We start from the raw sequence: 12,106 nt of genomic DNA, 5'->3' as shown, positions 1-12,106 counted from the left end.
GTCTTTCTGAGGACAAACTCTACCCCCATGTTTTAATCAGATAGCCCCTCTTTTGGTATGCCCAGGTAGTGGACAAGAGCATTAGTACTGGAAAGGGAAAAAAAAAGCCAACATGGAAATGGGTCTTTTATTTGTCAAAATATCTTTATTTGGCTGTATTTAGCAGAATACAGCCCCCGTTATTTGCTCATTATTCCCAATTTCTCATGTGTCCATTCTTTCAGTACAATATATTAACAGCTCGCACCTCATCAGCACTCTCCAGTTAAGGCTCCCAAAGCACTTACAGACAGCAGTTAACTAATCCTCACAACAAACATTAGCAGTAGGGAAGTAAAACGATCTGCAGCTGCAGTGAGAAGTTAACATCAACTTTTCCCAAGTTTTTCTTTGATTTCCAGTGTCTAGCTTGTATTATGCCAGGCTTGACCAACATGTGTCCCTGCAGTTGTATTTCATGCTTTCGAAAGAAAGACTCATTTTGAGCACTCAAAATCTAGAGCTATTTATCAACATCTTTCTTTAGTAACTTTTGAAGGCCACAAAAAAATGTGAGCAGCAGAATCCAAAACTAGGAACAAGGCATAACTTCCAGTTATGTGCTATACTATGAGACATAATTCTCTATAACTTACCTTTGGACTTCAAGGCCACAATCCATTCCCTTCTCCTTACACATTATTCTCTACTGGACACATTTCCAGCAGATTTCAGCCTCAGGTACTCACAGTTGCATTTTACCAGCTAGTTTTATGTGGAAGTCTCCACAGTCATCAATTCTATGTTTGGATGACTGCAATGAGCACTAATGAAAAAAGAAACCACCAGCACCCCAACAACCTACCAAGCAACAGGTGTTTGAGTATTGAAAGCAAACTTCAGAGTTTATGGAAAAGTCTAGTATGGGATTGTTTTAAGGAAGATAATCTCAACCCCAGGCTTGATTCTAATGAAAGACTAAATATTAACTTGACATTAATACCTTCTTATCGGTAGTGCATCTGCAAAGAGATTCTTCATTAAACCCTGCAAATTCACAATTATACCTTGCAAACAGAATTGCTATGACTGTTCAAGCAAACAATAATGTTAAAATATCCATTCAGTTCATATAAATGGTATCTTCATGTTAGCTCCATTATAAGAAACAGGCATGGAACACAGACAAAACCTTTTCTTAGTTAGGTTAACACTGAAAATTCAAGCAGTCTGACAAACACGATGCAAGTATTTTAACAGAAACAATATAAAATTTCACTGGCTTAAAAAAAAAATCTAAATGAGAAATGCTGGTTATTTCACTGAATTGCTAGACCCTACATTTAAAATGGTGCATTTACAGAACTATTCAGATGAATTAAGTTTCTTCACTAAATACTGAAATTCTGATAAATTGTGCAAGTATTAAAAAATATTAGCATTTTAAATGTCAACATTACCATTTTAAATAGCCTTGCAAGTGCAATGTTATAAATATTAAAAAAACCTCAGAGCTACAATTTAATATAATTTATATGAACAAATGAAAGTGCTTTTCAAGTATTTATGTTCAATTACAGTTGGATTCTCTTGTATATAAGTCAGTGCTTAGATGGTACAATTTAAATATCAGTCTTTTTAAAAATTCTGGATGCATACATTTATCTGGATGGAATAAATGGTTTCATTTGCAGATGTGTGCTAAATATTTAAATACAGAATACAATTTGTGATAAATATTTAAATATGAAATACTGTAAAATGGAGGTATTATAGATTTTATTAGGAATCACATCCTCATGTGATAACCTGATAATGCCATGGGAGCCCTTGAGCCATACAGTAATTGTTAATTCTAACAAAATCCCAAATTACATGGTAAATAGTTTTTTCTTCAGGAGAGACAGAAGCATGTGATCATAATAGAGGGCCCAATCCTGCCAAATTTGAAGAACTCAAAGATCGCAGGATCAATGTCAAAAGCCATGGAATCTAAAGAAAACTTCCCAACACTTTGTTCAGTCAGCCCTTAGCCACAGTCTCTCTGGAGCACACGGCCAGTGCCTGCCACCACTGTCCTGCCTGCCCCATGCCTGCTGTCGCTCCCTCTCTGGCCAGTCAAGCACCATTATCATCACAGTGATACAAAAACCTTTGCATTCCTGTTTGCCAGCCAGAGGAAGGCAGGGAGGGAGTACGTGGGGAGATACTTGTTTATTAGACAAGAAAACCAAACCAAAACAACTCTTAATGAATCATTATATAGTTAAAAGTGCACTGAAAATATTTCCTATTGAACCCTATCTCTCATAAGTACCAGACTGTCACCTTAAATGATATCCACTTGAAACACTGTAGCTGATACAGGAGTGTTTAGTTTTTCTTGCTGTTTGAAAAGCACGTGACACAAGGCAGCACTGACATCTTTCATTAAACATCTGGTGATGCTGTATTTTTATGGTGAAGATGCAGCTCAGAAATGACAAGGTTCAGCAGATGCCCCTGCAGATGCCATTATAAGATTCCTCCAACAAAGTGCTTTGTCATTTGTCATAGACAAAAGTCAAACTGTTGCCCTACCTCACCACAGTGCTGCATTAGCAATTTATAATTTTCTTTCCAGATGCAGCAGGACTTCAATAAATTATAGCTCTTCAGAGTTAGGCAATTCTTGGTAATAAATCAGTTTCATATTCTGTGAGTGTGGCCACCGTTTAGATTGGTCTCTTCATGCAGACCTGACAACGACTGATGATATTCTCTAGCTGTCCTGCTTTCAAAGTCTGTGGCACAGGTCTCCTAGAAGAAAAGACACAAACATTCAATTCTTTTCTTTAAAAAACAGGGAGAGACAATGAGACTTTGAATATGGAACTACTGACAACAGCCTTGAAATTCTTGGCTCAAACATCTGTGAGCTACAAAATGACTCTGCACCTAGCAAACAGGGGTGCCTAACCTGAAGGGAAGTACAAAGGAAGCCCCCACAGGTTTTGCAGGCATTTGTGTCCTCGGGTACTGGGATGCAGGGAAGTACAGTTTACCTGAACATTCTTCTTGGATTTAATGATGCCAACCAGAAACTGTAGGAATTTGTGTAGTAGTTGCATGTCCCCCTGCCATGGCACTCTATGAATGGGACAGCTCGAAATTCTTCCAGACAAGATCCAGGAGATGCCAATGCTTGGCCAGAAGCTTCTGAGCCGGCACTTGTGTACTGTAACCACCAAAACATTTTGATGAGAACTTGTCCATCAGCTTTTAGTAAAGTGCAAGCAAAAAAAACACCCTCTTTCTGAAACATACCATATGTTCTGTGGTATATCTTGGACCAAATAAAATGAACGCAGATTCATTTGATAAAACTGACAATGAAGCACAGAAGCCTTCTGAAAATTCAAGCAGTAATGGCATTTCTTAAGTCCCTGCAAAGGCCTTTCTCAGGTCAATGAAATGCATGAAACTAACCAGTACAAAGCCTAGAAAGCTGGCTTCTGTCCAGTTGAGTACAACAGTAACTACATTACAAACAAACCAAATTGGTGGGGGTGTGTTTTCATATTTTTTGTTGCACTGATCACTTCTCCAAACACAAAAAGCAGAAAAGGCATTTTCCTTCTCTGATGTTGGTAAATGCTTGTAGAAGTAGCTCAATAATTTACAACAGTTTAAAATCGGCTAGAAAATACCATGTAACTTTGCTGATGTTGGAAACAAGTAAATTGTTTTAACCAAATGCTAAAAAATTCTCCCATTTTTTCCAAGTTTATTATTATTACTACTTAGGGCCAAATCACAGGAGAAACAAAAACTTCACCCTAGACCTAAAAAGGACTTTACTTTTATGCAAAAGAGAGGGGTTTTGAATTCTTCTACCTTATTTTTTCAATCCCTATGACATCCCACAAACATCCCACTTTGTTACATGGGTAACAAAGATGAAATGCTACACACCCTGTTATAAATACACTGTTAGTCCCATAAGCAGTTCTCAGTTTGCACTTCCATTATGAACTTTCTTCTCTCATATCTAATTACGGTATCAAAATTGCTGAGGCAGTCTTCTGTTGACAGGGTTGTGCATTTATTTTGATTTTAGCTTTCTGTGCACTTCAGCCCAAAATCTGATTTTTAAAAGAGCTTCCTGGCATAGAATTTGGTCACGTATTTCTGTGTTTTTGTGTTCAGAACCATTTTATCCACTCCCCAAACCTGTTTCCTAGATCTTAGCATAATGTGAAAGTGAATGCATGCAGTTATTTTTGTCAGACTAAAGTCCTTTAGTACTTCTCTCATCTTTTCCACTTTTTTTCCCCACACCTATTTTTGTGAACAGATCAGAATAGCTGTTTCTATACTTTTGCAATTGAATAAGAACCAATAGAATTATTTTCTACTTCTTGGCAAAGGCAAAAAAAAAAAAAAAAAGAATTTAATAATTATTAAGAAACAAACGAGCTATGAACAGCTGAAAACACCAATGAAAATGAGAGGACATAAAATGAATAATTCAAGTTATTCTATCCTTACCATAACAAAAGAAAAACCCTTCCAGAGAGACATCCAGCCATCTGGACATGCAGGAACTACAGTTGTTTGGCTGTGAACTGCTATTACCATTGCAGCTCCTTCACAGACAACACACCTGTGAAGAAAAGCACATATATTCAGTGAAGACATGAGGGAAAACATGAAAGCAGAACAAACTTGTGCCTTCTAGGATAGTAGCTACCTCATGGCATAGCATACCTTGCTATAAATGCTACTACTCACACAGGTTTGTGTGCTTAATGAGGAATAATTGAAGGAAAAAAAATTGAAGGAAACCAATATACCTTACCTTGCAATTGCTTTGCAATCTCTACGAGTAACCCCAGACTAAAACTGTTCTAAAATGGGAAGCAATTCCAGGGCATTTGAGCTTCCTAATTTTGCCTTTAACAAAGTAACAAGCAATATGTTACCTTTTTCACATGCTCACTACTTTATGTTGTTCTGGTTTAGTTCAAAGTTCTGTACTTCTGTACCTTTATTTGCTAAGATTACAAAAAGTAATGTTTATTTCCTAAATGAGGAAACTGAAGCTGAACTGCTGGATTGCAACAACAGGGTAGGGCAGGACAGAAAATAAGAGTGCAAGGCCTGCCTTCCCACCTTGGATTTTGCTGCTCTAAGTCTTCCATGCTTTTAGAACTTTTCTCTTACATTGTTCTCCATCCCTCCCAGCTATTCCAAGCAACTAGAAAGGGCCACACTTGTGGAACAGTGTTTCATAGCTGAGAAGCTTCAGCTCAGTTTACAATGTTCTTCACCAACTACAGTAAATCCATCATCCAGAATTCAAAGCAGAACTTGATTTGTGCTATAATTCTAATTAGCAAAGCTGCCTTTATTTAATTTTAGTCTGTCTCTAATATCCATAATGATAGGGCCTAAAGAAAACAATCCCTGCAATCACTAGGACAGTGTGCCATTTTCTTATGCTGGCTCTGCAGCACTGGGCCCTGTGGTGGGACCCTAGCTTTATTCCAACTTTTCTTGAGAGTATCGCTGAGTATTTGACATGCTTAGGTGAGTAATCAAAAACCAGGCTGATGAAGTCAGTGCTTGTACTGGCTGAGATGGGCAGGTCTTGCCTAAGATTTGCCACTTAAAATAATTTATGATGCCTCTGTCATTCCAGGGTAGAAGTGCTAAAATTCTTATCTTCTTACCTGCTTATCTGAGGCTCTAGTGCCCTGCCAGAAATGGGTGCCATGTCTGGTGGCATCACCACTGCAGTGGACAGCCAGTAGGAGTAGTCATTGCGAGAAGCAAAGCTACAAACATCATTGGTGCTGCAGAACAAGAATGGCATGGTGCTGAACCTCTGCAAGCAGCTACCAGCTGTTCCTGGAAAACAAAAGAGGAGAGCTTTGTGGCAGTAGGAGGTTTAGTGCAGTGACCAGAGAAGACACACGATGGCACCTAATCTACTATAGGAAGAATTAAAACAGTTGTTAACTATAAGAAAAGTCTGTTTAGTAAAATTATATGAAAGCAAAATGCTTCTGGCTTATACAAAAATATCTATATAGTTAACAAGGGCTAAGAACAAAATCTGTTAAAATAATACAATCTCCCTGAATGGTATCAGCCCTTGACACGGTAGCAGGGATTCAGCTGCTTAAACAAAAGATTCTGGTGACATTATTCACATCCTAAAGTATCCCACTTAGGCTCCAAAACCCAAAAGATTCTCCTTCACATCCTGTTGTGTTACTGTCAGCCATGTGCAAATGTTGTGAAGGTTTTTTCTAGACACCTATCCGTAAGTAACTGAATTCCTCCTCAAAAAACTCTAGGGGTATCAACAAGGGAATATAAGAGTGCAGTGCATGGTTTTAAACCATGATTCCTGAATTGACTCCAGGCCACTCTGGAGATAGGTGGTTGAAACCAATGTTTATCTCAGACACTTACTGTAAATTTGGTTTCAGGACGACTTAGCATTACTGGACTCTAAGAAAACAACCTGAAATTTTTTACCAATACAGTACCAAGATCTTGTCCATGTGCTCGTTCATTTCCTTGTACAAAAAGCAGTGAATAGCCAACATAGATCTGGGATGTCCCATGTGGGCACGAAGGAATCTTTGTTGTCTGACTATGCCGGGTAAAGATAAATCCTTTTCTTGTTGGACCAGCAATGATAGTACCTGGTGATCCAGGTAACCCCTGCAGACCTGGAAAGCCAATCAATCCAGGTTGTCCTGTGGATGAGAAATAAATCTCTGCAAGTATTACAATTTTGTTTGAATTTTCATTTCTTTTAAATTTGTGAAACTGCTTGAAAACTAACAAAAAATACCAATAACAAGATATAACTTAAAAACTTGTAGTATGTGTTCCAAATGTAGGAATTCCTTCAGACTTTGCCCAGGCAGCTTTACACTGCATAGCTTCATGGCATAGTGAAGTATTTTAAAGAACCATGGCCATTTTTACCAAAAAAACTTAAAGTAAAAACATTTCGTGATGCCTAAATGAAAATATTTTGTTCTATTTTTATGTAATAAAAAGGCACCCTGGTACCTACAGATTTCAAGTTATTAAATAGAAGTTATTAATAACAGCAGAGCATAGTCAAGGCATATTTCTGTAAATTATTATTTCAGTTGTGAACATGCATCTGTTAAAAGCTAAGAACCTGCTTATATATGTTCCTAAAGTTACTGTAAATGTTCTGTAAATTACAGAATCTCAATACATGTAAGAGGAAGGATTTACAGATATCAGCAGTACAATTTATCTGTAAATTCAGTTAGTACCAGTCAAGCAGAGATTCTGCTTTCCTGTACCTCTTTGTCCTGGAAATCCCCTGTCTCCTTTTGGACCAGGCAGTCCTGGATGTCCCGGATGACCAAAACGTCCTGGTAGACCTTTTACTCCTTTGGGTCCTAAATTGCAATCAAGAAAAAATACCCCAGAGGCATATGGCAGTAGTTATTCTAGATTTTAATAACTGGTAAAGAACAAAGTAAAAGTCACCACATAAATCTAGCTGTGGTAGAATAAAGCTTGAATTTACTAAGTTTTCACACTATCTGTAGTGCAAGTGTCATCATCTTCCCTATCAGGAAGATTACAAGGAAATATATTGAGTGTACTGCAGAAAAATGCCTTCAGCAGAGGCCTGCCTCGTGAAGAGCTCCCTGCCTGGGGTGCAGAGCTGTGGTATTGGGAAGGGTGGCCAGATACCCACTGCATATCCACATCACCCTACCTTCTCCTTCCTTCCCCATTCCTCACAGCTGTGGCAGGCTTCACCTCTGGTGCCAATGAGAAGAAGCCAGCCTGTCCTTTCCTTTCCACCCCTAGTCTAGGATGGACACAATCACACTGGAGCACATCTAGAGCACTTCTAGTACAGGTGGTAATTCCCTCCATCCCACAAATGACAAACATCCTGAGCATGCTTCTGGTTGTATGAAAATGGGGAATGTTTTCATCTGCTATATTCCTTAGGCTTATATTGAGGGATGTACTCACTGACTCACTGCAAGGGTGGAGGGCAGATGGAATGGGACTGCTTATAAATTTAAAGGTCTTAACAATGTACAAGGAGCTATTTTTAAATATGGTGAAGACTTTAGACATGTCAAATTTCTATGCAGAAGATTTTCCACCAAACCAAAATGTTCTCTTAAGCAGCACACACAGACATGCATAGAGATAAAAATATAAATCACCTTGAGGTCCAGGAATCCCTTGAATTCCTTGATCACCTGGTGTTCCTGGGATTCCTGGCAGTCCTGTAGGACCCTTGCTTCCTGGGATGGAGAATATTTTTCCAGGGAATCCAGGTGGGCCTAGCAGCAAAAATATAATGAAGATCTCTTGCTTTACAATAAGAGAAAGCAAACAAACTACAAAACAAACCAAATAAATCAACCTAAGTCAGCTGGAAGTGGAAGGAGAAGGGTTGGTTACCTTGCTGGCCCTTTGGTCCCCTTGGGCCTTCTGCCCCTTGTGGTCCTGGGGGTCCTTGATTACCCTTTTCTCCTAAAAGAGAAGATTGAAGGTATATCTCTCTGGTTTAAAATGTCAAAACAGCTGTCAAAGTTTCAGAGGCTTGTCGAGAGTCCTACATAATCTGTGCAAAGTTCCCAAAGGGTAACACAGTCTATAGACTGGTTTGAAATGTGAAAGTAGGTTTCTTCACCTCTGCTGCAGCTGTATAATTTATAGATCAAGTGCATTTATTTATAAGACGACACTGTCATGCCTGTCTATATGAAGGTTGGTCTATAAACCTATTTAAATTCTCAACTTTAGACTATATCCCTTCCATCTTACATATTTTTGTCACTGGATTTGCAGCCTTCAAGTGGAATTCAGCTTCCTCTAACCCTACTGTCAGTTATGCTGAAGGCTTTAAGAGAATTGTAGAGTTTTTGTTGAGAAATTTGATAAGTGATTCTTTTCACTGAGCACACTATGATGTTGTATTCAGGCTATGGTCCACAGTTCTGCTTGAAACAAAAGAATTACCTAAAAGTATTTTTAATACTATATCGGGAGATTTGACATTTGTGAAATAAGAGTTTTTGGTTAAAGAAAGTAAGATTACTGTCTGTGTGCTGACTTTGCCAATTAGAACAAATTTAAAATGCACAATAGTTAGCATGGATCACTAACAGGTAGGTTAAACAGGTAATGACAGTTCTGTGGGACTGTAAATCATGCAATTGAAAAATGAGAATACTGGAATAATGCAGGCCTACATCATATTTAAATCGCTAGAAAATTGTCTAAATTAAAAGGATTTTTAGCGAGCTACTGATTCAACTTACCCTCAGGAATATGAAATTAATGAAGCCAATACATTTAACAGTTCATCTGCTGATAAACTGTAAATGAGATTTTAATTGGAACTATTCTTACAGCAAACAAAGGACACAGTGATGTAATTATGATTAAATGCTCCTGAGTTCTATAGCTAAGAGGTTGTCAACAAGTCACATTTTCTAGCAGTGGTGGGATATTTCCAATTGGCAGACTCAGTGCCAAAGTCCTTACAGCTCATCACTCACTAAGGACAAACTTGTTTTGAATTTGCCTGAAATGGAGGTTGTTGATGTGTCAGCCCTTCCTCACCTGAGCCTAAGTTAGGACCCACCCAGAGCATGTACCTCAGTGAAAACTCTTAGTGAATACTTTCATTTAGACCCTGACTTTTGTGGCAAAACCTTGTGTCTCTAGAACCCCTCAAACACAAATACTATTATAACTCAACTTGTAAATTATTGTATTTGGCACATAGGTGTGTACATAATACATAAATGAATACCTTTTACACCTGGGAATCCAAGAAAACCAGGGTGCCCTCTAGCACCAGGATAGCCTGATCGACCTTCTATTCCCTGCAAAACAGAGAACATCAGTAAAAAACAGGAGCAGCATCTTCACACAATGCAATACATTTTATTTCTGTTCAGAATATTCAAAGCATTATGTTCACAACATATGCTGTAACTAGAACTATCTGCTCCACTTCTAAGCATGTTAGAAATTGTCATATTATTGTTCAGATTATCCTGTAATACAGACCAGCCAAGGAAATGACGTACCAGGAATTTAAAAACCAATTCTTATTGATCCATTTAAGTCCATAAAACTTGCTTCTCATACCCATTTTGGTATTTCCTCTATTACAAGGTGTTTCTGTGAAAATGGGTGGGAGGGGATGCTTATTTGGGTTTGTTGTTTGTTTTGAGATTGTGGAGGGTTTTTTAATGGGTATTATTATCTTTTCATGGTAAGAGCAGACTAGCAGTGCAGTAACAAAGAAGCACTATTCCTTTCACTGACTTTGGGACCAGGAGGGCCAATGTCACCGGCTGGGCCCCTTGGCCCTGGAATTCCATCCGCCCCTCGGACACCTTTGCTTCCTTTCACGCTGAGAGTGGAAAGACCAGGAAGGCCTGGAAAACCAGGAGCACCTATACAGAAACGTCAGAGTAAGGGAAGACTGCTGCCAACAGCTTTTCACCTAGATTTCACACAGCACAGTGCAACATTCAATGGCTCGATAATGATACTCATGTTTATCACCTCAGTGATTTCCAAGGAAATATACACACTTTTTTAAAAAATAAAATTTTTCCTAGCCTGCTAATTTAATCTAAGATCAGAACTTACAGTACTCTCTGACACTACAGGCTTTTGAATATCCTCCAGTTGTAGTTAAGTCTGGAATCACAGAATCATTTACATTGGAAAAGACCTTTAAGATCATCGAGTCCAGCTGAAAACCTAACACTGCCATGTTGTCACTAAACCATGTCCCTAAGTGCCACTCAAGCTATCTCACTTTGTTAAAGTTGGATGTCAGCTGCTGCACGGACCACGTGGGAGGAAAGCAAGATAATGCAATCAGGTGGACTCTAAAGCTTAGAGTTATTTTAATTTCAATGCCACTGCATAGATCATGTTGTTTGCAATGGTAATATTGCATTAGCTGCTAAAGGGACCCATTTAATTATGAAACTCTCTTGGGGGAATACCCCTTTCAATCTTGAATTCTGGATAGGCTGGCTTCTACTTTCAATTATCAGTATATCCTTTCAGACAAATAAGGAGTTCCAAAAACATACCTGGTCTTCCATGTGCACCCGGAAAACCTCTGTTCCCTTTCTGGCCAGTGATTGCCACACCTGTGGCACCTTGAAATCCAGGTAACCCCACTAAGCCAGGAGGTCCCATGGGTCCTTGATCTCCCTGATGACCTTTCACACCTGGAGGCCCAGGAAAACCAGGCAGTCCCATGTCCCCTTTGATTCCTGCAAAGTGTGGATATCACACATAGAGAAGTCTGTCAAGACAGTGAGGTGATGTGACAACTCCGAAAATGCATTTCCTATATGGCAAAGGTGGAATTCAGCCCTTGTCTTTAGTACAGAGAAGTCCCCAAAGCCAGCTTGCTACCCTAATGCAAAATAGTTCTGAGAAGGCAGGACTCGCAGCAAGGTACACACCACCTTTTTAAAAATTAAAAAACCCACAAAAAACCACAAACAAACCAAAAACAAACACCCTACTAAAGAGATTGCTCATCTCAAGGAATAAACTTGAGAGGAGGATAAACAGACCAGAGAAGGGAATATTTATTGATTAATAAGTAGAAGAAATTCTTCTTTATTCCTCAGAACTAACAAATCCTTTTAAACTAGATCCCAGCTGGAAGCATCAATATGAATGCAACAAAATAAGAGACTATTCCAAAAGAATATTGTTCTGAAGTCAATCTTAGAGTGCTTTAATTTTACTTTTTTAAGGTAAAGCAAATAATGGAGGTCTACTGACACTAGAAATGAAATGTAAAATCCAAAAAAAATGGGAAGAGTCCCTCTTCTGTTTATCAGTAGAAAAGGGAAGATGAACAAAATTAAAATGCAACCACTGCAGCTTTCTCAAAGTGTGCTTGTTATTCAGAAAGATCTTGTTTTGATAAGAACATACTCTGTTAATCAAATTATATCACAATAACATTTCAAAAGCTCTAGAATGTGTGTATTACCTTCACAAGACCACAGAAGTCACCTTCTTTATTTGCCTTTTACAACAATCTAAACTTTACAAGCAG

General features: G+C 38.5%; 1 protein-coding gene across 2 annotated transcripts in view; it reads right to left on the bottom strand.

Annotated features, from left to right (window-relative positions):
• Positions 1–134: 134 nt before the first annotated feature.
• The window catches only part of COL4A3 (collagen type IV alpha 3 chain), a 58,886-nt gene continuing 46,914 nt past the window's right edge, over positions 135–12,106 (bottom strand). The window contains exons 42-52 of one of the 2 annotated variants that reach the window (XM_038146039.1): positions 11,118–11,303; positions 10,333–10,463; positions 9,812–9,884; positions 8,452–8,523; positions 8,211–8,330; positions 7,320–7,418; positions 6,519–6,731; positions 5,694–5,871; positions 4,510–4,624; positions 3,024–3,196; positions 135–2,778 (exon numbers count right to left, since the gene is read on the bottom strand). In XM_038146039.1, the coding sequence (XP_038001967.1) occupies positions 2,694–2,778; positions 3,024–3,196; positions 4,510–4,624; positions 5,694–5,871; positions 6,519–6,731; positions 7,320–7,418; positions 8,211–8,330; positions 8,452–8,523; positions 9,812–9,884; positions 10,333–10,463; positions 11,118–11,303 (1,445 nt within the window). In that variant the 3' untranslated portion in view covers positions 135–2,693. The remainder of the gene's footprint in view (positions 2,779–3,023; positions 3,197–4,509; positions 4,625–5,693; positions 5,872–6,518; positions 6,732–7,319; positions 7,419–8,210; positions 8,331–8,451; positions 8,524–9,811; positions 9,885–10,332; positions 10,464–11,117; positions 11,304–12,106) is intronic. The other variant, XM_038146040.1, reaches the window with a different exon arrangement.

This window comes from Motacilla alba, chromosome 9, assembly GCF_015832195.1.
Source record: "Motacilla alba alba isolate MOTALB_02 chromosome 9, Motacilla_alba_V1.0_pri, whole genome shotgun sequence".
Classification (NCBI taxonomy): domain Eukaryota; kingdom Metazoa; phylum Chordata; class Aves; order Passeriformes; family Motacillidae; genus Motacilla; species Motacilla alba.
The sequence above is the reverse complement of the archived record's forward strand: the minus strand, read 5'-3'. Positions and strand labels throughout refer to the sequence as shown.